The following is a 25,968-nucleotide window of genomic DNA, read 5'->3' as shown; positions in this document are numbered from 1 at the left end:
AGATTCAATCACTTTTGAGATTCTTCATTTCTCTACACGGCTTTTTCAATTTCGCATACAATTACTGCAAAGTGGGGTGTTTTTATTGGCGAGTTTCTTTAACTGTACATTCTCCAGACTACGTTAGTTGATTGCAGACAATTAAATTTGCTACTCAGCACATACTTACCGGGCTACATACTTCTAAACTCAGTTTCTGTAATTTACATTCCCCAGCAGGGTCCCCGAGCGCGAAGGGCCTATTATCGCGAGAAACCGCCGAGCCAGGTGGGGGGCGAGGGGAGGCTTCAGTTGCAATGTATTCCCAGCACCCTTAGCGAATTTCCGATTCCCTTACTGCGCATGGTACGGCGCAGGCGCAATAGAGATACCTTGACTTACGCGCGCTTCAGAAGGTATAAATAAGGATGCCTTGGGGGTTGTTCGGTCCTTTCGAGAAAGCAAGCGGCGTTGTGTTGCAGTTGGTGAGTGTTTTTACCCGCTCGATTCGTTAGCTCTACGTCTAGTCTCTCAGGCCAGCCAACCAGCTTTTCCTGTGGACATCGTACTATTTAGAAGGATTCTTCTCAGCGGTGTCTGTGCTAACTACACTTATTTGTGCAGCGGGGCTGGGCCGGATGTAGGCCGCGGAGGCCTTGCGAGCCGCGCGCGGGTCTTACCCATAGCGGAGGAGCGCGAGCGCCGAAACCTCCAGGGCTGTTACCTCCCGCGTCGGGACGCTAAGTGCGCGGCCCGCACTCTCGCTATTGACCATCGCCGGTTTATTAACTTGCCTCCTAGGAGGCGGTGGAGTTGCACGGAAGACATTTTATTTCTGACCCCCATCCGAGTTCCAGAATTGATTTCGGAACGGACGGATCTTAATCCTGCTGCTAGTTGATTTGTGATGTTGGGTGGTTTCACGACTGTAGATCGGTTTATAGATAACGAGGCATAACTGTGGTCTCGGCTCTGCATTTTTCTGGCAGTAGTGCTAATCGCCTGTTGGGATTTATAGATAGGTTTGGGGTATCTGGTTGACAGTTCACTTAGATTACTGGTATGAGACTGCTGATAACTCGAATTTCGTTGCCAGTTTGGAATTCAGGTTTCACCTGGGGAATTGGGGAAGTCGTCAGCTGGTTGAAACTTGTTTCTAGCTCAGTAGTCTGCAAGTTAAGTAAATTACAGTGACCAACGTGGATACTCTCGGGAGGTCACTCTCCCCGGGCTCTGTCCAGGTGGCGTAGGGGAGCATAGGGCTCTGCCCCGTGACGTACAGTCCCTTTCCACGACGTTGGAGATGAAGCCGGGCCTTGAGTCTGCGCCTGCATATTCCTACAGCTTCTCAGAGTCCTGTGGACGATGACTGAGGAGACAAACCATGCAGGAAACAGCTCTTAGAGCACCCCCTATCTGGAGCTAGATTGATTGGAAATGAAAGAAAATTCTGCTCTTAATCAGCTGCTGTTCTACTGGATTAAGCTCTTACCTACCTTGTTTTGCAGCAGTTGCTCAGGATTCCAGATAATTTGATTTGGGGTAAGTAAACCAAAGGATTTGGGGTAAGAATTGTTTCTGACTTGCCAGTGTTTGCCTGTCGACATTTAATCATTCCAGCCGGGTTCCTTTTCATGAATGTGCTCTTGCCATTTAATACATCCAGATAGTAACTTTGACGTTTTTGCTGGCATGTCAGCAGTTTCATAGATATATGCTCATGTCTGGGAAGATAGCCTTTTATAGCCAGCAAAAATTATTTTCATATCTTTAGTTGTGTGATGGGGTAGAAACTTCCGCTTTGCTAATGGAAAAATTGCGTTTGGGTGGCTTAACCAAAGTCTGTCCATGGGCGCCAAGGATTTATTCTCTGGTACGGACCCTTTCCATGACAATGGAGATGAAGGGGGGCATATGCACCTGAATATTCCTAGGTCAGTGAGCAAGATAAACCTTGGAAAAGGTAGTAGTAATGACTGGTTTTTAAACAGGCTTACCTCAAATTCACTTGTGTAATAAGGGATGGGGGAAAATGAAATCTCTTAAATACTTTGAGGGTGGTGCTGTTTAATTGGTCATTCCAACGTGGATACTCCCGGGAGGTCACTCTCCCCGGGCTCTGTCCAGGTGGCGTAGCGGAGCATAGGGCTCTGCCCCGTGACGTACAGTCCCTTTCCACGACGTTGGAGATGAAGCCGGGCCTTGAGTCTGCGCCTGCATATTCCTACAGCTTCTCAGAGTCCTGTGGACGATGACTGAGGAGACAAACCATGCAGGAAACATCTAATGAAAACTAAAAGGAAAGTTTTTAGTGAGGTCTTCAATAGGAGTCTGATCCTCTTTTTTGTTTGCTTTCATTTAGGATTGAAGAGGAGCCTCACCTTACGTTGGCAGTCGACACTTTATGCTTTGGGGTACATTATTTACTTGGCAGGGACAGTTGGTGAAGTGGATGATAAATGTTTTTGTAAGCTAAGCCTGGAGGTTTAGAAGCTTGAGCACATTTGACCCCTTTTTAAAACTGCCCTTAAGAGAAATTCAAGGGAGAACAGTAGGTTTTTAAGCTTATTTTAAGAGAGAGCAAGTATGTGGGAGGGGCAGAGGGGGAGAGAATCCCAAACAGGCTCTACCCTATCAGCATGGAGCCTCAACTGAGATCATGACCTGAGCAGAAATCAAGAGTCTGACTGAGCCACCCGGCACCCTGATCCATGTGTTTCTGATGTACTTATGGATTATAATAAAGATGACTGCATATTTGTGTGGCTCCTTTTTATGTGGAAACACGACTGACCAGGCCCTGAGCTTGTCTTGTATATGCTGGCACTTGTTTACTTGAGGAAATGTGTTGGTTCCTACCAGTTCCCTAGTGTGCAGGGAAGAGCTTCCTGGTTGCATTCAAAGGTGGGTAATGCTTAGGACACCTAAGGAATTAGGTGAGAGACCAACCTACACTTGGCCACTAGACGGGAGATCTGGGTTACTGATAGACCAAGCCTAATCTTCAGTTTCCCCACAGTGTAGTACAGGCAAGTTAACCTTAGCAAATACATGATTGGACATAAATGGCAAAATCCCACCACTGTTAGCTAGTTAGCCTCTACTGCCATTGTTCCAAGTAGTGTACTTCAGCCTGAGAGAATTGTCATCCTGCTTATGATGTGAGGCTGAGTCACAATGGAAATCTTGTCAAGCACAGGCACTGACTGCCAGCGTTGGAAACTAGTCCAGGCCCTGAAGGATGGGAACTAGCAGGGAACCATCTAGAAGGTAGAGTCTAGTTCCTGGGTGGGACTAAATGAACATACAGTGGGGAGGGGGACTATAACAGCCTCATGCCCATTTAGAAGCCATCAAGGTGATTGAGGAGATTAGAGATGATTGAGTCATAGCCCAAATTTTTGGAATGTTGAGGCAGACTGCTTCACTCCTTTGAGCCCCAGATGATAGAATTGGAGGTAGTTAAACTATGATTGTGGAGAATCTGGGAGAGCTTGCTGGGCTTAATAAATTTCTTAATGCTTATGTTTGAGAGTGCAGGAGAGGGGCAGAGGGAGATAGGGAATGCAAAGCAGGCTCCAGGCTCTGAGCTGTCGCCACAGAGCCTTGACTCGGGCTCAAACAGATCATAACCTGTGCCGAAGTCGGACACTGAGCCACCCAGATGCCTCTTGATGGGTTTATTTTTAAGGAGTACCAACTTAAAAGGTCATCTTGAACAAGTGTTCTTGCAATGCTTACCTCTGCCAGGCACTGTTCTAAGCATTTTGGCATGTATTCATCACAATTCTGAGGTATTAGTCTAACAGGCTGATTGCTTAAGCCCACAAGTAGGAAGCAGCCTCTGCAACTATCCCCCTCTTGCACACTTGCTGGGAGGGATCCTGTATAGCCAAAAGTCTCCTCTTTGGTATCATTGTCACATCTGCAGTCTGTGCAGGAGGTGCTCAGTAGAATGAAGTGTTCTTTTTCTCCTACAGCTAACCTGGGGATTTACAGTTTTTAGTACAAATTCTCAGCATAGGTCCGGGTAACCTGCTGGGCAGGAAATACGTGCGTTTTTTTCTCTTTATGTCCAAAGGGTAGCTGAAGCAAGCTGTTGGCGAGTTTTCTAGGCCCCACCCTTTCTGCCAAACTTCTTGTAACCTACCTGCCTGCAGGCTTTTTCTGCAAGTAGGCATTCCTAGCAAACTTGGGAGTCCCGAGACAGTCTGGGTTTGAATCCTAATACCACCAGGCGACCTTGGGCAAACAATTTAACCTCTCTGTTTCAATTTTCTCATCCATAGATGATAAAAGTACCTACCTCTTGGGGTTTTAGTGAGATTTAAATGAGTTAATATTTGTAAAAAGCTTACAGTCTCATAAAAGTACAATGAGCTTGTTAAGCATTCCAGCAAACAACCTGGGATATCGTATCCAATAAATCTTGTTGAATGAATAAAGTCTACCATCACTTACTATTCAACCAGGTTTACCTCAGAACCAACCCTATCTTTCCAGGAGAGATTAAGGGATTAGAAACTTGCTCAAGATCATCTAAGTAGTAAGGAGCAGAACCAGGATTCGAACCTAACTCCTAAACCATACTATGATAAGCTATTATGTTACTAGCTTTAAGCAAGACAGTGTAGTGAGGTGCATATGTAATTTAATACTCCACATACCTCTATAAAGAAGGTACTCTGTGCCCATTTAGCAGATGAGGACAACTGAAGTTGGAGGATATGTGGAATTTGCCCACGTTATACAGCCAGTAAGTGTCAGAGCATGCATCTGAGCAAGGCAACTGACTGCAGAACCTATTCTCAACCTATATTATATCATGCCTCAAAAAATACTATTTCCACCTGGTTTAAACCACTTTTTGGTATTAAGCTAATGTAACCACTACACCCTAAAACCTCAGTTTCAGTTGTAATTAATTATATACCCATGTGCCTGGTTTTACTCAACACTGGAAAATAAAGTGGAAATGAGTAGTTTTTTGGGGAGTGAAAGTCCTTCCTCAACCATGCCTCTCCCTTACCCCCATTTCTTCCATCTTTGTATATGTCTTTCCCTCTAATGGATGGGACCCACATCTTAATGATAGTACCTGACATTTGAGTAGGATTTGCCATGCACTAGGCATTTTTTCATCCTTACAAGAGCCCTATGTAATGCAGGGAATCTGATTAAATCCATGTTATAGAAAAAGAAGACGATCAAGATCAAGGTTATATCATTTGCCCAAGGCCACACAGAGTGAAACTTGAAGGTCTTTGTCTCTAGAACCTGAGCTCTTAAGTTTATTTTGAGAGAGGATGAGCACACATGAAGGAGGGGTGGGGGAGCAAGAGAGCCCCAAGTAGGCTTCCAGCTCAGTGCTCAATTCTACAACTGCGAGATCACGACATGAGTGAATATCAAGAGTCTTATGCCCAACTGACTGAGCCACCCAGACACCCCTAGAACCTGAACTCTTAACCACTGTCTTCACTTCCCCTTCTCATAAGCATTAGCACCTTGAGCATTCCATCATGATAATTAGCATTCTGATGTGATTATTTTTCAAACTGATGTCCGTCTAACCCAACAGTTGGATCCTCAAGAATGGAACCATATTTGTAAGCTCAGTTCCTATACTATGTCTGGCAATAGTAAACACTAGTTGATAATTTTGTTGTTTTTCTATGTTCTGTTCCATTGATTTCTGCTTTTATCTTTATTGTTTTCTTTTGATTAGGTGTAGTTTGCTTTTCCTTGTTTCTTAAGGTAGAAGCTGATGTCACTCATTTGAGAGATTTCTTTTTTTTTCATACAGGCATTTATTGCTGTTAGTTTCCCCCAAATATTGCTTTAACAATATCCCACAACTTCTGGTATGTTGCGTTTTCATTTTAATTGAGTTCAAAATACTACCAAATTCCCATTTGATTTATTTGATCTATAGGCTATTTAAAAGTATATTCATTTTTAAATATTTGGGAGTTTTCCAAAGATCTTTCTGTTACTAGTTTCTACTTTAATGTCAGTGTCGTCTAAGAATATATTTTGTATGACTTGAATCCTTTTAAATTTACCAAGACTTGTTCTATGACCTAGACCATGGTCTATCTTGATAAATGTTTCATGTGCACTTGAATATGTATTTTACTTTGTTTGAAGAAAGCAAGGTGGAATGTGAAGAAAGGTGAAGCATTCGATAAATATCAATCAGTTCAAGCTGGTTACAAGAGTTGTTCGAGTCTCCTGTATCCTCACTGGTTTTCTACTTTTTCTATCAATTATTGAGAGTGAGTTATCAAAATCTTCACCTATATTTGTGGAGTTGTCTATTTCTTCCATAAGTTCTATCAGTTTTTGGTTCACATATTGAAGCTCTGTTATTAGTTGCATATATGTTCAGGATTATGTATTTTGAATAACTGACTCCTTTATCATTTATGAAATTACTTTATTTCAATAATATTCTTTGCTCTGAAATCTACTTTGTTATTAATATAACTGCTCCAGCTTTCTTTTGACTAGTGTGACAGAGGATGTCTTTTCTATCCTTTTACCTTTAAACTATTTGTGTATTTATATTTTTCACATATTTCATGGGGTGCCTGGGTAGCTGAGATGGTTAAGTGTCTGACTTGATTTCGGCTGGGTTAGGATCTCATGGTTCGAGAGTTCCAGCCCTGCACTGGGCTCTGTGCTGACAGTGCGGAGCCTGCTTGGAATTCTCTGTCTCTTGCCCTCTCTCTGCCCCTCCCCCACTGTCTCTCTCAAAACAAATAAACATTTAAAAAACAAACTATTTCTTGTAGGCAGTGCATAATTGGGTCTTGCCTTTTTTAATTTATTAGGATAATCTCTGCCTTTTAATTGTAGTGCTTAGACCATATTTTTATATGATTAACGTTTAGGTTTGAGTCTTATCATCTTAAATATGTTTTCGATTTATCTCATCTATTCTTTGTTCCTTTTTTCTTCTTAATCTACCTTTTTTTAAAAAAAGAATCAACTAAGGATTCTTTTTTGTTTGTTTCTTTTGGGGGGGAGGGTGGGGCAGAGAGAAAGGGAAACTGCATTGTCAGCACAAAGCCTGATGCGGTGCTATAACCCACAAAGCATGGGCTCATGACCTGAGCAGAAGTCAGTCAACCAACTGAGCCCCCCAGGTGCCGCTCTTATTCTCCCTTTTAAAAAATGAGTAACTTTTTCTGATTCCATCTTACCTTCTTTGTTGGCTTACTGGCTATAACTTTGTTTTATTATTTTTGTGGTTGCTCTAGAGTTTACAGTATACATCTTCAGATTATCAGATTCTACATTAAATTGATATTGTATCAATTCATTCACTTATGATAGTATATATCATATCATTTATTCACTTATGACAGTAAAAGAACTTTATGTTGTCACCCCACAGTCTTTGTTATTGTTGTCATGTATATCACTTTTATATATGTTTTTATATATGTTATAAAACCCACAATACATTTTTTTTGTCTAAACAGGAAACTATCTTTTTTAAAGTTTTTTTTTTAATGTTTATATTTATTTTTGAAGGAGAAAGAGACAGAGAGGGGACAGAAGAGTGAACGGGGGAAGGGCAGAGAGGGAGGGAGACACAGAATCCGAAGCAGGCTCCAGGCTCTGAGCTGTCAGCACAGAGCACGACGTGGGACTCGATCCCACGAGCTGAGAGATCATGACCTGAGCTGAAGTTGGATGCTGAGCCAGCTGAGCCACCCAGGTGCCCTCATCTTTTTTAAAGTTTGGGGGCGCCTAAATGGCTCAGTCAGTTAAATGTTTGACTTCAGCTCAGGTCATGATCTCATGCTTTGTGGGTTCGAGCCCCACGGGGAAGGGCAGAGAGGGAGGGAGACACAGAATCCGAAGCAGGCTCCAGGCTCTGAGCTGTCAGCACAGAGCACGACGTGGGACTCGATCCCACGAGCTGAGAGATCATGACCTGAGCTGAAGTTGGATGCTGAGCCAGCTGAGCCACCCAGGTGCCCTCATCTTTTTTAAAGTTTGGGGGCGCCTAAATGGCTCAGTCAGTTAAATGTTTGACTTCAGCTCAGGTCATGATCTCATGCTTTGTGGGTTCGAGCCCCACATCAGGCTCTGTGCTGACAGCTCAGAGCCTGGAGCCTACTTCTGATTCTGTGTCTCCCTCTCTCTCTGCCCTTCCCCCACTCATGCTCTGTCTCTCTCTATCTCAGAAATAAATAAACATTAAAATTTTTTTTAAAAAATGAAGGTGAAATAAGGTATTTTCCAGTGCTCTTCATTCCTTTGTGTAGATGCAGATTCTCATCTGGTATCACTTTCCTTCTGCCCAAAGGTCTTTTTTTTTTTTTTTTTTTTAAGTTTATTTACTTATTTTGAGACGTTTAACCAACTAAACCACCCAGTCATCCCCAAAGTTCTTATTTTAACATTTCTTTTACAATGGTTCTACTGGTGATGAATTCTTTCAGCTTTCATATGTCTGAAAATACCTTATTTTCACCTTCATTTTTGAAAGATGTTTGCGCTGGATATACCTTATGAGATACAATTTTGCTGGAGTACTTTTAAAATTTTTATTAAAAAAAAACTTTATCTTTTTTTTTTTAAGTTTATTTATTTATTTATTTTGAGAGAGATGGGGGAGAGAGAGAGCCGAGGGGAGCAGAGAGAGAGAGAATCCTAAGCAGGGCTCACCTGCGGGGGGGTGCTTAATGGCAGAAGGGGGGGTCTTGATGGAGGGGGGTGGGGGCCTCAAGGGAGTCTTGAACCCACGGATTGTGAGATCACGACCTAAACCCATAGCAAGAGTTGGACGCTTCACAGACTGAGCCATCCAGGCTGGAGTGCTTTAGAGATGTTGCTCCATTGTCCCCTTGTTTGCATTGTATCTTTGTCTTTGTTCCTCTGCACATAACATGTTGCATTATATCCTTGCCTCATTTCTCTGTATATAACATGTCTTTTTTCTGACTGCTTTTACGATTTTCTATCATTGGCTTTAAGCAATTTGATTTTGATGTATCTTGTTTCTTGTGCTTGGAGTTACTCGAGCTTCTTGGATTTTGTGTTGGTTACAGTTCTCCAGAGAAACAGAACCAACTGGATGTATGTGTGTGTAAATGGATAGATAGAGATTTATTTTAAAGAACTGGCACACGTAGTTGTGGGGACTACCAAGTCTGAGATCTGTAGGGCACTTTGGCAGGCCAGAAATTCCAGCAAGAGTTGGTGTTGTAGTCTTGAGCCTACATGCAGTCTTGGCAGAATTCCTTCTCATAAGGCCTTCAACTGATTGGATGAAGCACATCCACATTATAGGAGGTAATCTGCTTTCCTTAAAGTCTACTGATTTAAAGGTTATCATCTCTTAAAAATACCATCACAACAACATCTAGACTGGCATTTAACTAAACAGCTGGGCAACATAGCCTAGCCAAGTTGACATATACAACTAACTATCATGGGGCGTTTGGGTGGCTGAGTCAGTTAAGCCTCCAACTCTTGATTTTGGCTCAGGTCATGATCTCACTTGGGATTCTCTTTCTCTGTCTCTCTCTGCCCCTCCCTTGTGTGCTCACTCTCTCAAAAGAAATAAATAAACATTTAAAAAAATATCACAGATCTGTAGGTTTATAGTTTATACATTTTTAAGGTGGCATTTCTTCATGTATTTTCTGTCCCCAGATCCTCCTTGCTTTCCTGTATATTTGGCCACTTAAAGTTATTCCATACTTCACTAATGCTATTTTCAATTTTTTTAAGTTCTTTTTTCTCTGCGTCTCATTTTGGATAATTTCTATTGCTGTGCCCTAAAGTGTACTAATCGTTGTTTCCACAATATTTAATTTATTGTTAATCACATCCAGTGTATTTACAATCTTAGATATTGTCAAGAAATTCACTTTGGGTCTTTTTATATCTTCCATATCTCTAGTTAACTTTTATGAATATGGAATACAGTTATAATAACTTTCAGTGTCCTTCACTTCTATCATTTGAGCCAGTTCTGGGCCAGGTTCAATTGATTGTTCTTATTATGGTTTGTGTGCAATAAGTGAAATAAATGATAGAATGTAAAAAATAATTAAAATTAATATTTCGGCTCAGAATAGGAAAAGATAAGTGGGGTCAAGGAAGTCTTCACAGAGATGGGGCCTGAATTGAGCCTTAAGTTATATCAAGAGCTCAGCAAGGCAGGAAGAAAGACACTTGGTAGGGGAAACAGCCCCAACAAAGGTGAGAAGGTAGAATGAACATGGGCACCTTCAGAGTACAGTGCAGAGGCTAAGGAGAGAGTGGGAAGTCAACAGCTTGGGGCAATTGCTGCCTGGTGCTCCGAGTACAGCACTGAAGAAATACCTGAGTCTTTAAAGATTTGTATGCAGGGCAAGTTCTCAGAGCCATGATTTAGGGTGATTAATGGGGATCTAGGTGGAACAAAATGGAGGGGAAGGGATGTGAGGCAGGAGCAGAGGCCAGGAGGGTGGTGCTTTAGACCAGAGGGGCAGAAACCAAAGCATGAAGAGGAGAGAAGAGGGAAGAATCAGAAAATAAGTTAAGGATTGAATCTTTACTTCTCAGAGAACCTTACTCTTGGCTGTAAGGATGAAGTTGGGGAGGGCGGGGAGAGGTCTAGATCCGTACATAACATGTTTTATTTTAGGTGTGGGGTCTTCTGGGAAGAGATAGAGAGCTGAAACTTAGGGTGGAGTTCAGAACCAGACCAAATGGACTGCCCTCTCAGTTAAAAGATGATGGCTCCAGGCTGAACAAGACCTCTGGTCCCCTTCTACCACTTGTGTGCTGACCCCAGAGAACTTGCCTCACCTTTGAACCTCATTTTTCTCATTTTCCAACTATCGTGAGGTTTCGTAAGGAACAAATGAGCTCACGGACATGGGTGGATGTGTTTCTGTGGTTAACAAAGTAAACAGTTTTACAAAATGGGTGATAATAATCATTTTATAATTACATTAAGCCATGGGAATGAGTAAGATCTTGGAAGAAGAAAGCAGAGAGAGATCAAACATCCAGGGTTAAAACTTGGAGAAATCGCACAGTATATCATCTAAAAGAGGAGTCCGTGATGGAGGCAGAGGTAAATTTGGAGAGGTAAGAGACCCTGAATATGGGGAGTCCTTTGGGATGGGTTCTGCATAGTAGGAGAAATTCAGTTGGTAAATACTCACCAAAAGTATCCATCTAGAGTTCAGGTATGATTGAATGACTTTCAGAGTCAGAATCAACACGAAATGGAGAAAATACCCTTCTGCAGAGGTCCCTGTCCTGACCTCAGAAACCCTCCAGACACAATCAAATGGCCTGAGAAGTCACCTCAGGGAACATCTGGAATCTTGAACTGTTTGTATCCACTGAAGAAGGAGTGTATTAAGAGAGCATAGTCAGCTTGGTGCCTATTTTCCATCTCCAGCTCCCAACCCCAATTCATAGCCCCACATTCTTTCTTCGCTGGTCTCCCTCACTTCTCTTGCTCCCCCCACTCTCGGTTTCTCCTTCTGCCAAGTCCATTCTCCATTTTGCTCTAAAACAAATTCTGCTCGTGTCACTCCCATGCTCAAATCCCTTCCCTAGTTCTTCACTGCCTCAGGATAGAAGCTGTACTCCTTGGATACACTAGGCCCTGCGTCATGATCTGACCCTTGCTCTCTAGTGTTCTCTGCTCACTCCCATAGGCACCCTCTGCCCCAGTCACACCTTGGCAGTTTCCCACAACCACTCGACTCTCTCATCGCTCCCTGTCTTCGCAAGGGATGCGTCCTAGATGCTCTGCCCTCTTAGCCTTACCTTGGAAAACCTTTCTTAAGCCCCAGGCTGAGCCAGATGCCCCTGTGCATACCCACGTCATGGCCCTGTGTAGTTGTTGATGGTCTGATTTCTTCTCATCTTTCTCTGACGGAGACCCTTTTGAAAGCAGTATCAGTATCTTCTCCGTGCAGTCTCTGCCCCTCAAGACCTTCCCAAACTTGAAACCCCGGTTTCAAGTAGTTTCTGGTTGTCAGTCCACCGGTCCGGATTTGGAGTCTCCGAAATACACACCCATTGTACCCGGGCCAGGGCGGAGAGAGCCTGGTCCGGAGCGCTCTAGCCCGAGCGCGCCACTTGCACTTCCCGGAGCGGCCGCCAGGGGCCGCCGGGCTCTTTGTTTTTCTTTCTGGCCCGGGGTCGGGGCCGGAGGCCTGCAGAGCGCATGCTCTGGGGCAGTTCGCGGCCGGGCAGGCGGGCGGAGGAGTTGCTTGTGGCGGACCTGCAGCGAGGTAGGTCGCACCCGTCACGGGCGGAGGGTCGGGGCGGAGGGTCCGGGCGGAAGGTTGCACCCCGGACGGCCACAGCTGGAGCCCTGGCAGGCCGGGGCCGTCGCCCGCGCGCTCGTGTCGGCGGCGCCGGCCCCACGTGAAGCCGGGCGGCAGGAAGGCGCGGGAGCAGGCGCGCGGGTCCCCGGCCCCGCGGGGCGCCCTGGAGCCGGCCCGGCCCCGCCTGGCTCGAGCGAGGGCCGCGCGGCCCCTCTGCCGCCGCGCCTCTCTCGTCCGCCCGCGGCGCCCGCGCGGGCGGGAGATTCAAACGGCCCGAGCGCGGCCGGCCGGGTGCGCGCGGCCGCCGTGACCCTGCAGGGCGCAGACCCGCGCGCCTCGCGGCCCGGGACCGACAGGCGCTTCCGGAGAGGGGAAAGTGGTTTTGTCCAGCATTCGTCCGGAGGATGCGATTGGCAGAGCAGCGGGGAGCGGGGGGGATCCTGCCCGGAGAGTGTGTGCCTTAGGAGCGCGAGGTATAGGCTGGCGAGGGTCTTCTGCAGGGCAAGAAGTCAGCGTCACCAGGCACCAAGAGGAAGACTGTTGAGCCTTGGAGAGGTGTGCTGTGAACCCCGCATCAACTCAGCTGTCAACTGATTTTTACTGTCTGTCTACTTCGTGCCGCGCTGGCAGGGCTGAGGAACAATGGTGAGAAGGGCCCCGTGTGGCCCCTGGTCTCCTTGGGGAGACCCCTGTGGGGGTCTCGGTTAAGGTCCAGTGTGCCACCCATGTATGTCCGTGGACCCAGCGGCGCTGCTGCTGGCAAGTCATTCATTCATCAGATGGTAATTGAGGTGCTCCAACCAAGTGTAACTTGTGTGTCCTGGCAGAAGTCCAACGTACGGAGTGGTATGGAAACTCTTGGGGGGGTCACCCAACCCTGCCCAGGAGGGTCCGGATGGCTTTCCCGGTGAGATGACTCTTGGATGGGGTTTTCAAGGACAGTGGAGTTATTCAGCCCACAGAGGTGGAGGGGTTAGTGCCATCCAGCCAGGGGCATGGAGAGGCACGAAGGTAAAGGTGAGTTGGGGTCAGAAATACCATAGATGTTTCAGTGTGGGGTACAAAGAAAGGAGTAACAAGATAATACAGCAAGGACCAGGTATCGAGAGGTCTGGCGTGCAAGACCAAGAAACACTGGGTGAGGGTGGAGGAGGCAGGGAGGGGGTCACCCAAGAAGGGCATCAGAATGGGTCTGGAAAGATGGAATTAGGAGTTCACCATGCTTTTGTCACAAAGACATCCCAAGAGCAGGAATACTGTTCAGCTTTGTAGCTTATTGGTTAGGTACCCTTGGGCCACACCCCCAGTCTCCTTGGGCATTAGATTCCTTATCTGTAAAATGAAGGTAAGAGGTGTATGGTGAGAGTTCCTTATATCCTGTATTTTTCATAAAGCAATGATTCTAACATCCGGTGGAAGCTGAGGTCCCTTTTCCCCAGGATACCTCTGCATGCAAGGGGGCTCCTCTGGTGAACTCCTGGAGTGAAGTGTATCAGCTCTGTGGCTGGCACATAGCAGGAGCTCAGCAAGTGTTTGTTGACAGATGAGACTCTCTCCTCCCTTTCTTCCTGGTGACCTTTCTTACAAAGAGATTCTTAAGCTTCTGAGTCTGGCAGGCAAGTGAGGAAGTAGGGGTGGTGGCAGGGACAGCTGCTGTGGTCAGAGAGGGCTCTATCTTTCTTTGCAGAAACCAGGCTGTGGAGGGGTCATAGAAGGTCACAGCAGGAACACCAGGCCCCTGGTAGACTGTCTAGTCTGGTATACCTTCGTTCACCACCTGAGGAAACTGAAGCCCAGGGAGAAAGGGGAAGAGGAGGAAGGGGGATGCTCTGGTGCTGATGGGAAGTGGTCAGGAGACCTGGGATCTCACCCCACCTGTGTGGCCTGGGGCACAACTTTTTTCTCTGTAAAACCAGGGTGATCACACTTACCTCAGAGGGCAGGTGTGAGCATTCCAGGCATCATAGATGCGTATTAGTGGAAGTTGACTCTATATCTGACCTTACTCTTTTGTGACTGTGTCTCACTCTTCTCCCCGACTGTAAGCTGCTGAGGATGGAAGCTGTGTTTGTTAGGGGGGTTTAGGATGGGGACAAAAGATTGCTGCTTATTCCTAGTCGAGACACTTACTGTGTGATTAAGAAAACACACCCAGAGCAGTTAGAGAGGGTGTCCATACAAAGAACTGATTTGTGTAGTAGAGGATGTGAAGGACTCCACCTTGAAACAAGTTTATTGTTTGTTTACTTATTTTTTTTAATTTTTTAACATTTATTTATTTTTGAGATAGAGCATGAATGGGGGAGGAGCAGAGAGAGAAGGAGACACAGAATCTGAAGCAGACTTGAGGCTCCAAGCTGTCAGCACAGAGCCCGACGTGGGGCTCGAACTCACGAGCCGTAAGATTATGACCTGAGCTGAAGTCGGACGCTCAACCGACTGAGCCACCCAGGCACCCCTGTTTACTTATTTCTTTAAGCTCTAGGCCCAATATGGGGCTTGAACTCGTGACCCCGAGATCAAGAATTGCATGCTCCTCACACTGAGCCAGCCAGGTGCCCCCAGGGCTCCACCTTTTAGAAGGTGCTCTCTCATCCCCTGCCCTGCTTCCGGGATTGCTCACGACAGCATTCTGCTATACCTAGAGACCTCCATCGGAGAGGCAGAAATTCTTAGGCTCAGAGAGAACCCAGGTCTGTCCTTCCCCGCATTTTTCAGTGGGTCCAGCACCCACCTGGCCCACCCTGTCAGACCCAAGCTGCCTCAGTGTCTCCTCTCTTATCTCACTGTCCTCTCCCTCTTAGGTAGCTTCAGCCCTCACTCGTTGTGTTTGGCCAAGCTCATGGGGGGATCCTGGGGAGGCCTGCCTGGGCTGCCTCCAACCTTGCCTGGATCATGGTCTGCCTTTGGCTGATGAGTTTTTTTGTTTGTTTTTGTGGGTTTTTTTAATCAGTCATATATACCTGAGTTCTATTCCTGACTCTCTTTTACTGACTGTATGAATTTAGGCAAGTAAATTTATTTCTCTGAGCCTCAGGTGCAGCAATTGAATTAGAAGCGATAGTCCTTCCTCATCTTGTGAGGAGTAAAAGATTGTTGGCATACAGACGATAGGAGCGGCCAGTGCCCCAGAGTGGCTCACGTTTTAAGGAGTAGGTTGGTATGATGGACAGACATGTAAATTAGAGTAATTACGATCCAGATCCAAAAGTCTGTCCCGTTTCTCTGGGAGAGAATGATTCCTTTGGGATGAGGGGAAAGATCTGAAGATTTACCAGTGGAGGTGACTTTGGGACTGAGTAGACATTCTTCTAGTAGGATAAGGGGTGGGAAGGTATAGAGATGCAAATGGCAGAGAGAACAATAAGCAGTCTAAGATTGTGTGGGAAGAGTAAGGAGATTGTGACAGAAAAGGGATAGGCCAAAAGTTATGTCAGTACCAGAGTCTGGAGCCTTCCGTACCAGGCTAGAAAATGTGGGCTTTATCTTCCAGGCAGAAGGAGCCAGTGGGGAGTCTGAGCAAAGAAGCACCTTGTTTCAGGTTTGAGGTTTAGAAAGATCATGAATGACTTCTGGAATGGGATGGGGTAGGTATCAGGAAGACCAGAGCCAAGTTGCTGTCTTTTCTTGGGGAGAAGGTATGAGAGAGAGTACCCAGGCAGGCTGAGAGACTGGGGAACATTGGGGAGGGAGGTGGCAAGGACACCAGCTTTGGAGTCTGACCGACTTGGTTGAGACGTTCACTTCCTCTTCCAGTCTTGGGTGAGATACTTTACCTTTCTGAGCCTCAGCTTCCTCGTCTGTAAAATAGGATCAATGTTCATAGCTTGCGGTGAGATGCCCCACAATTTTAGCCAAAACACAGGTGTCTAAGGAGATGTTCACTGGGTTCCAACCCACAGTAACACATGTTTTTTGTTAGCGCCCCCATGATACCAACCACCTCATTTATTTTTCTGTCTGCACTTCAGGCCTTGCCTACAGGTCAGCCCAGCGTCGGCACCAGTATGCTGACATAATTCTCTTCCCTGTGCTTTCACTTCACTTCTTGTTGTGAGTACTCTTCCATCCTGTTACACGGCCTCCGTCTGTGGCACAGCTAACCTCTACAGGTCATTTTGATGAACTGATGGGAGATTTGCCTTTAGCAGGATAGAGCCCTGGACACACTCAACTGGCTGCCGGCTTGGCCAGGGATCCAAGTTGTCTACCTGAAACAAGGGATACCTGTTCTATCCCACACCCTTCACCCACCCAGCTCTGCGTACTTCACATCTCTCGTTGGCTCCCAACGACTTCAAGCTTCAGGAAAACACCTGGAGAAACGGTCTTCTCAGTCTCTTCTCTCCTGTTTGTCCCCCAGTGTTCTCTATCTCACTAATAGAAGTCTACCATCCTCCTAGTCATTTTCTTTTAAGATTTTATTTTTAAGTAATCTCTATACCTAGTGTGGAGCTCCAACTCATAAACCCCGGGACCAGGAGTCACACACTGCACTGACTGAGCCAGCCAGGCGCCCCATACCGGCCTCCTAGTCATTTAACCCAATGCCTAGGAGTCCTTGTGTTTGGCCAAGCTCATAGGGAGATTCTGGGGAGGCCTGCCTGGGATCCTCTGGATTTTTTTTTTAGGATGAAGAAGGTCATTCTGGATCTCTCCCTCTCCCTCACTCTGCACATCTAATCCACACATCGAATTTGTCTCCTAAGTTGATCAGTTTTGTCTCCTTTTTCTCTATTACCTCAGACAGACCAAATCAAGTCACCATCGTCTCTCCTTTGGATGCCTGCAATAGCCTCTTCTTCCAGTCCATTCCATTTTCTTTCCAGTAGCCAGAACAGCCATTTAAGAATGTAAATCTGATGAAGACTTTCTTAAAATTTTTCTGTGTTCCCTACAAGGTGTTGCATGATCCAGCCCCTGCTCTCCTCATGTCGTCTGACCAGTTGCTCTCCAGCTGAAGCTGCACTGGTCTCCCCACGTTCCCAAACATGCCATTTAGCAGACCACTTTCGTCATGGTCTTGCCCTACTGTCTTTCTCTCATATTTCAGGTCTTAGCTTAAATGTCATCCCCTCCGACCACTCTATTCCCCTACCCCAAGGCATTTTATTTTTTTAGTGTGGTAACACGAACATAAAATTTGCCATTTTAACCATTTTTAAGCATATAGCTCAGTGTTAAGTACACTCACATTGTTGTGTCCCCCCAAGTGATCTCTTACCGTATCTCCTTATCCTTCACTCAGCATCATCTGTAATGTGTCTTCCACACTACAGTGTAAGCTTCATGGGAACAGGGAGAGGGGTAATCCCCTTTTCCTTGCTACACCTGACCCAAAACCAAACAGTGGTGATAGGCACTTAATGAATATCTGTGGAACAAATGAATAAACGCTGCCATGTATTGAGTACTTACTGTGTGCTTAGCACTGAAAACAGATATTTCATTCAGTTTTGAGGGCAGCCCTGAGAAGTCATTGTATTCCCCTTGACAGATGAGGATACAGCTCAGAGAGGTCAAGGCTGCTGACTAACCATGGCCACAAAAGCTGGGGTGAACAAGCCACAGCCCTGGCAGGTGAATCCAATTCCCTCTAATCCCCGAGAATGTGCATTTTTAGCATGGTAAGAGGGGTCTCAAAGAGGTGGGTTGGAGAGGAGGAGTCCCACCCCAAGAGGGGGAATCACACCCCAAGGGAATAAAAGTTGGGTGACGCTCAGAACTGCCACCTCATCAGAGTCAGAACTGGGCCAGTCACAACCTGTAGAAGCAGCTCAGCCTGCTGAGGCTCAGCCTACACTGGCTTGGAGAATTCTAAACCTTTGGCTACTTCCTCATCTTCAGTCCTTTGTTCTGCCCCAGGATAGTTAGCAGAAAAGTGCCTGGAAATTCAAGAGGCCATTGGCCTTGTGTTCATTACTCTGCAATAGGGAGCTGGAGGGGCTGAGGCTGTAGGACCTACTGGAAGAAAGACATTGGGGTGGGGGGGGAAGGGAGGTGCAGGGTGCTGGTTAGGGCCACAGCTGAGCCTGAGAAGGACTCTGGAGTTCTCATTCCATTTTTAGTGTTGGGTAGAGTCTCATCCCTTATCTACAAAATGGAGGAGAGGTGGGTTAGATTAGCTTAGAGCTATTCTCAGGCATTACCTGGGACAGGCCCTAAATGTTGTAATACTGATACTAATTTATTACATTTACAATATTAGCTCATTTAATCCTATGTAACAAAGATGTAGGTACTATTATTATCCCTGTTTTACTGAGGAAGAAACTGATTCATGAAGAGATTAAGTAATTTTGCCTAAGGTCAAGCAGCTAGAAAGTAACTGAGCCCAGATTCTGGCCCTGAGATTCTTAATTGGCACAAGCTATATTATTTCTACATCAGGATAGCTCTAAAGTGCCCTGGCCCCTGCCAGAGGGTTTACAATTCTGGTTTCGGGAGCTCCAGGCTTAGACAATTTGACTTCTTTTCACAAGCTTAAAGACCAGGGCTCAATGAAGATTTATTTCCGGGGCTGGGTATGTGGAGGAAAGAGGCTTTGGACACAGTTTAGGCTGGATTGGAATTGAGAGAGCTGGGGAAAATGTCTCTGTTCTCAGCAGCCTTGAGGAAGACAGGGAGAACATGGCAGGACAGCAGCAGCTAAAGGCAGGAGGGGTTTGGGGCTGAGGCTCGTAGCTGCCCTGGGTGGAACCTTAGCTGCCCTGGATGGAACCTTTCTCGTAACTTATAAGTGGTTTCCTTTCCCCTTTCTCTAATACCTGGTGAGCATGTACACAGTGTTTATTTATTATTGGACTGTTTAGGAAGGCCACGTTCCTTGTAGGAATGGGACTTTTGGATCAAAGGGCACAAATGGTCTGGTTTGGTTTTATTTAATGAGAATCGTGCTTTTTTGTGGATGGGAGGGTCTGATAACAGTAGTGCTTCACCAGAGTTACTAGTGGTATCTCAAGGTGAGGGAGAGCTATGAGAGATACTTTGTTTGATGTTCTTAAAGGTTTTAATCTTTTGTAATAAAAAAATTTTAAAAAGTACATGTAATGTTAGATATCTTAGATAATATAGGAAGGTACAAAAAGAAAAAAATTATGTGTCTATAATCCCATTTTCCAGAGGTTACCATTGTTAATAATGAACGTACTTCTTTCCACACAGTTTTCTACACATATTTTTACACATGTATACATTTTTTAATGGGATGATGAAGTGTTTTTTCAGTCTTATATTATTTGGCAATGGTGAGCATCTTCCGATTCAATAAATAAATCTCTGAAAGCATCACTTTTAATGGCTTCATACCATTCTATTATAAATATACCACGTACTTTCCAGCTCCTACTATTGAGTACATGGGTTGCTCCATTTTCCTTTTTAATGTTATGACAAATACAGTAGAGAATATTTAGGGAACTTAATCTTGGGATGTATCCATTATTCTGTTACCATTCTTCTCAGATAAATTCTGAGAAGCGGAATGGCTGGAATCCCTCTTACCTTTTTTAGGGTTATCTAGTGAGAGCAGGTAAATGATTGCCATGAATGAAATGGAGTATTTGCCTGGGTTTTTCAGGAAAGGATGCCACCCAAGCGTATAGCTAAGAGAAGGTCACCTCCAGAGGATGCTCTCCCCAAAAGCAAGAAGGTGAAGGGTAAGTTGGCTTTGGCCTCTATCTCTGAATGGGTGGCCTCTTGGAGCCCCCATATTCTGGGACTGGGCTCCTTCCTCCCTGACCTCTGGAGCTGAGGGACCTGGAAGCCCAAGAACTCCACCCAGCTGGAGTCTCTTGTAGCTTACTGAATCCCACCCTCTGAGACTCCTAAAGCAGCAGAGACTTGTCTACAAGCACTCAGGTAGTACTGGGAGGTGGTGGGGTGGGGGGGGGTGGTATGAGACCCTAGGACTTTGCTCCCTGCAGTAATGCGCCAGGGCTAGGACCATTGACTTCCAGAAGTAGGTTCAAGTCCAGGCTCTGCCACTTTGCAGTCGTGTAGCTTCGGTTAAGTCACTTAACATCGCTGAGCTTGAATTACCTGATTCATACAACAGCTCAGCACCAATCTCGCTGGGCTGTTAAAAGGGAAAATGAGATAATGTCCTGGTAGCATTTGAGGAAGGTAGTTGTGGTTTCCTTTCCTGGGACCCTGGAGGGAGACAGTGAGGAGAGCAATCCAACCCCAATCCGGGAGGGGATAGTGTGGACCCACACTTAGACAGTGTCTGTCTTTTGCAGACCCTCGTAACCAGGCAGTGAGGGCTGGTGCCTCCCGTCGTGTTCCAGGTGCCCACGGGCCGAGCCCTCCTGACCAGAAAACCCGACCAGGTGGCTCCCTGCCCAGGGCACCCTCTGCGCAGCCATAGCGGCCCTGGCAGCTGTGGCCACACCCCCGGAGGGAGGGTCTGGACGCCATAGGTTGTCCGGGGCCGTGGGCGACCGTCACTGGGCAGCAGATGGCCCATTGCTGCCCGCTGGTTGGCTTGTACCTTTTTGCAAATGTCTGTCTTATGTCTTACTCCCGCCCCTTCCTCTTCTGCTGCCTGTTTGTTCCCAGATAGGCGCGGAAGGGTTGGGTGTGAATACGTGTGGGAGTTAGTCGCAGCCAGAACATGGAGGCTAGGAACGATGCTCTGACCCATGTTCCCTTGGTTTCAGTGCAGACTTTACTATTTATTAGATTTGTGACCCTGGGAAGGTATTTAACCTCTCTGAGTCTCTGTTTCCTTTCCTATAAGAAAGGATCCTAATATGGAAGGTCTGTAGCATAATTTAGGGGACTACAAAGCAATTTCACATTAGTAGAGTAAGCAGTCAGGAAAGGGTAGACATTATGTGAATCCTCGTTGGCACAGTGACTCCTAACTGAGAACTTGGAGCTATTTGGGAAGACTGTCTGTATCCTCATTCTTCTCTTCCCCACCAAGATTCATTTCACAATATTGAGTGTCTTCTTGTTAACATTTCCTCCCTCATATTAATAATGTGCTCAGTTTTTAATTTTCACAAAAACCGTGTGACACAGTTATTTTTGCTATTCACATATCGGAGATGAGGAAATTTAGGCTTATTAGAAAAGCCATATTACTGGTCTGTGGCAGAGCAGGGACTTGAACCCAGGTTTTTGTGATCCCAGAGCCCATGCAGTGGAGAAAGAATGACTCCTCCTTTCCCCTGTCATCTTGCACACTCAAGGGCTGTCTTCTTCACCCCTCAGTCTCACATAGGTCCCACAGCACAGAACCAGGCATGGTGCTGACACTGGGCCAGGGCGATGTGGGCCAGCTGGGGCTGGGCGAGAATGTGATGGAAAGGAAGAAGCCAGCCCTGGTGCCCATTCCGGAGGACATTGTGCAGGCTGAGGCTGGGGGCATGCATACCGTGTGTCTAAGCAAAAGCGGCCAGGTAGGTTGGGGTGGGTGGCACAGGATTGGACAGGGCCTGGGCTTGGGGGTTCGGAGAAGGAACCTTGAGCCACAAAAGTTACTCTGTGGTGATGGTGCTGGCTAGCTGAGCAGGGAGTGGCCTAAACGAGAATGGACTGAGGCCAGACCTTGCACTAATGAAGGCATCTTGGCCACAGGTCTACTCCTTCGGCTGCAATGATGAGGGTGCCCTGGGAAGGGACACATCAGTAGAGGGTTCAGAGATGGTTCCCGGGAAAGTGGAACTACAAGAGAAAGTGGTACAGGTGTCGGCAGGAGACAGTCACACAGCAGCCCTCACTGAGGATGGCCGAGTTTTCCTCTGGGGCTCCTTCCGGGTAAGACTGGGTCTGGAGAACTGCATGGGGGTTGGCTGGCTGAATTAACTGGTGAGGCCCCAGGGATAATCCATCTCTACCTCCCTCTTGTATGTAATGGTGGGGAAATCAAGGCCCAGAGGCAGAGCTTGGGCCCAGACCCAGGTCTCTTCATCCAGGCCTGTCCACATTTACCTTGAATCTACATTATGAAATGTGTATCTTGGGAAAGCGTGGATCAAGGATGCCTTTAAGCTGAGGCTAATCCAGGAAGCTTACTCTCCTCACCCATCTCCTTCAACCTCTCTCCTCCCCAGCCATCTCCTACATCTGTCAGGGGTTTTGGGGTGCATGGGAAAGATTGTCACATCTCAGAATTTTGAAGGCAAGGGAGTGCAGTTTAAACAGAGTCAGCGTTAAAGTTGTTTTGGTACTTTGGTGTTTATTTTGAAATGTTAAAAATAAAGGAATCTGATAAGGTGTTTCTTCATCAGGACTGTTTTTAAAAATTTTTATGGAGAATTTCAAACACATAAAAGTGATCAGAAAAATAACATTGAACACCCATCTACTCGCCTCTATAGTCATCAATTTGTGGCCAAACTTGTTTCCTCTCTACTCCCATCCACCCCACCACCCCGATCCTTTGTTATTTTAATGCAAATCCCAAGCCACATACTATTTCATTCATTAAGTATTTCATTATTTGTCCCGGCTCCTGCCCACCTCTTCATCCCCATCTGGCACCAGTGTCCTTCACCAGACAGCTCTGTGGTTGCCTGCAAGCCTGGACCTGACTGGTATGGGGCAGGCACGACTGGCTGGTAAGTGCTCTGCCCTACCTTCCAGGACAATAATGGTGTGATTGGACTCTTGGAGCCCATGAAGAAGAGCATGGTACCTGTGCAAGTGCAGCTGACAATGCCTGTAGTGAAGGTGGCCTCAGGTGAGTCTGGGGGTACTCGCTCTAGGCAGGAGTTGGAGAACCTTGTTCCGTGGCTGGCCTAGCCCTGCGCCCTACAGACAAGCCCTGCATCCTCTGCCTTCCTCTCCCCCTCAGGAAATGACCACTTGGTGATGCTGACAGCTGATGGTGACCTCTACACTTTGGGCTGCGGGGAGCAGGGCCAGCTGGGCCGTGTGCCTGAATTATTTGCCAACCGTGGTGGCCGGCAGGGCCTTGGTAGGTGGCTTAGGTCCCTCTGGCGGGGCAACTTGGCACGCCACCCCCTGGTGAAGGTCAAAGGCAAGAGCAGTTCCCTAATAGTCTTTAGGCTTGCATCAGATAGACCTTAACCTGGTAGTTAAGAACTCTGACTCTAGAGCCATACTACCCTGGATTTGAATTGTGGTTCTGCTACCTATTGGCTGTGGGACTCTGGACACAGTTTCCTCATCTCTAAACCTACTTCATTGGGTTGTGGTGAAGTTAAATGAGCTAACATAGAAGAATGTTTGGCACGTGGTAAGTTCCATGTAAATGTTAACCTCTTAAGGCTGTGGGAGACTGAGTGAGGCACTTGTACTCTCATGGCCTCAGTTTCCTCTTCTGTTTAATAGGGAGAAGAATGCCTGCTTAGTCTCCCTCCAAGGGCTATAGTAATGGGGAAAAAAGCACAGGGCAGACAGAGAAGCTGTGTGTGTCTGCCACTGACCCTTGCCTCTCTGCCTACAGAACGACTCTTGGTCCCCAAGTGTGTGATGCTGAAATCCAGAGGAAGCCGGGGTCACGTGAGATTCCAGGATGCCTTCTGTGGTGCCTACTTCACTTTTGCCATCTCCTGCGAGGGTCATGTATATGGATTTGGCCTCTCCAACTATCATCAGCTTGGTGAGTCCCAAGCCTAGCATCTAGCATACCCCAGAGTGACTTGGGTTCAAATCCTGGCTTCACTTATTGATTGCTCGCTCTTGATGGGGTCAGCTAACCCCTCAGAGCCATATTTTTGTCACTGTAAAGTGAAAATATCCATATCTTGGTGTTTGTTGCGGGGGGAGGCGACCTCGCTGCGTGAGGGAATGAAGAAGGACAGCTCCTTGGACAGCTTCACCCTTGACAGCTCTATCCTGGCCTTTTCCTCCCAGGAACCCCAGGCACAGAATCTTGCTTTGTACCCCAAAACTTGACATCATTCAAGAACTCTACCAAGTCCTGGGTGGGCTTCTCTGGTGGCCAGCATCATACAGTCTGCATGGATTCAGAAGGTGGGACCTCTGGGTTGAGGGTGGAGTGTTCCTTGGGCATAAGCCCAGTAAGATATGGAACCTGGGCCTGCTCCATGGGTTGGATCAGATGTGGGTCCATGAGGGCCACCCCCATCCCTCAGAGTCCTGGCACCCCTCCAGGTATGAATGAGTTCAGTGGGGTCCTATGGGGCCTCTATCAGGACTCCCCCAGAACTGGAATATACTGCAGACATTTTTACCACCCTGGGAGTGGGGACCAGCTCCCACAGATATGGGAACTCAACTGGCCTACCTGGAACATGCCCTCTGGTACTCTTTATCTCTCCCCTCCTCCCACAGGAAAAGCATACAGCCTGGGTCGCGCTGAGTATGGGCGGCTGGGCCTTGGGGAGGGTGCTGAGGAGAAGAGCATACCCACCCTCATCTCCAGGCTCCCTGCTGTTTCCTCAGTAGCTTGTGGGGCCTCCGTAGGGTATGCCGTGACCAAGGATGGTGAGTGGGGCTGCCCACATTCGGTGTGGTTGGGGCTTGGGGGTCATGATTCTTACCAAACTGTTCACCAGCCTCTGATGTCCATCATTGAATAGAGCTGAGATACACAGAGCACTGTTTGTGATGACGTTGCTTTTCTCCTGATTGTCTGAAGTTCTGACTTTGATGGACATAAAATGAGTAAACAAATTATTTTAATAAGGGTGATTTGTTTTGTAGCATAGAAAAATAGTGGAAGGGGATATGTCACTGAGGCCCAGATAGGCAGTAGGACTTGAATCCAGGTCTCCAGACTCCTAACTCAGGCTTCTCTTTACATTTTCCACCAAGGTGACCTCTTTATTTACAACCAGAGAGTTGTACTTAGAATTTTACTAGGAGAAAGAAGGCTTAGTCATTGGGGTCATAGCAGGCACAGCAGAGGAGAGTGTGAACCAGGTGGTCACCAAAGCCTGAGGGGGACAGCAATGGGCACCTTGAGAAGGCTGCAGCTGATAGAAGCGCTTGACCTGGGATTATCTGGGAAGAGTTCCTGAGGAAGTGGAGCTTGTACTACACCTTAAAGGTTCAGTCCTTTATGATACGCAATGGAGGGCATGGAGGGCATCTGAAGTGCAGGAGCATCTAGAACAGTCCCACAGGTCCTTGGAATGGAGGGTGGTATAGGGGTTGGGGAGTGGCCAGTCATGTAGGACCTTGAATGCCATTCCTAGGAGCAGGGAGAAGTCTTTGGCAATGTGGTCTCTGGTTGACAAAGCTGTTTTTTAAATCCAAGATCTCCTTGGCTTCTCTCAGCTTCCCTGAACTACTAGAGGCTGGGACATTGCTAGGCTGCTACAGGCCAAAGCCAAAATTCACCCTCATGTTCCAGGCTTCTCACACTACAGAAAGGTGGGGCTAGGAATCCTGGAGACAGCTGCCCCCATTTCTCTCCCTTGTAGGTCGTGTTTTTGCCTGGGGCATGGGCACCAACTACCAGCTGGGCACGGGGCAGGAAGAGGATGCCTGGAGCCCTGTGGAGATGACAGGCAAACAGCTGGAGAACCGTGTGGTCTTATCTGTGTCCAGTGGTGGCCAGCACACAGTCTTACTAGTCAAGGACAAGGAACAGAGCTGATGAAGCCTCTGCGGGCCTGGCTCCCGCCACCCACCCCCCCCTCCTGGAACTGGGAAGCTATGACTGTAGATTCCAGCAGGCCTCCCCCAGCCCTGAGTACTCTGTCATCTGCCTTTTTCCTATCAGCAGAACAGAATCCTTTCCCTC

General features: G+C 46.9%; 1 protein-coding gene and 2 non-coding genes across 8 annotated transcripts; all 3 read left to right on the top strand.

Moving 5' to 3' along the window:
• The first annotated feature begins 1,173 nt into the window (after positions 1–1,173).
• LOC132674063 (small nucleolar RNA SNORA73 family) lies at positions 1,174–1,378 on the top strand. Its single transcript, XR_009608375.1, has one exon. It is a non-coding gene; the product is annotated as a small nucleolar RNA SNORA73 family (small nucleolar RNA).
• Positions 1,379–2,059: 681 nt separating this feature from the next.
• On the top strand, positions 2,060–2,264 carry LOC132674064 (small nucleolar RNA SNORA73 family). Its single transcript, XR_009608376.2, has one exon. It is a non-coding gene; the product is annotated as a small nucleolar RNA SNORA73 family (small nucleolar RNA).
• Positions 2,265–3,148: 884 nt separating this feature from the next.
• On the top strand, positions 3,149–25,968 carry RCC1 (regulator of chromosome condensation 1). 6 transcript variants are annotated; one of them, XM_060624744.3, is made up of 12 exons: positions 3,149–3,249; positions 10,949–11,082; positions 19,861–19,939; positions 20,522–20,611; positions 21,501–21,688; positions 21,867–22,046; positions 22,875–22,971; positions 23,086–23,208; positions 23,701–23,856; positions 24,111–24,230; positions 24,552–24,704; positions 25,646–25,968. In XM_060624744.3, exons 3-12 carry the CDS (start codon positions 19,867–19,869, stop codon positions 25,819–25,821), a joined length of 1,356 nt encoding a protein of 451 aa, XP_060480727.1. In that variant the 5' UTR covers positions 3,149–3,249; positions 10,949–11,082; positions 19,861–19,866; the 3' UTR covers positions 25,822–25,968. The 6 variants fall into 6 exon arrangements, with proteins under 6 accessions (XP_060480727.1, XP_060480730.1, XP_060480728.1 ...); XM_060624747.3 differs by lacking the exon at positions 20,522–20,611; XM_060624745.3 differs by lacking the exons at positions 3,149–3,249; positions 10,949–11,082 and adding an exon at positions 12,141–12,245.

This window comes from Panthera onca, chromosome C1 (assembly GCF_046562875.1).
Source record: "Panthera onca isolate mPanOnc1 chromosome C1, mPanOnc1 haplotype 2, whole genome shotgun sequence".
Lineage (NCBI taxonomy): Eukaryota > Metazoa > Chordata > Mammalia > Carnivora > Felidae > Panthera > Panthera onca.
The sequence above is the reverse complement of the archived record's forward strand: the minus strand, read 5'-3'. Positions and strand labels throughout refer to the sequence as shown.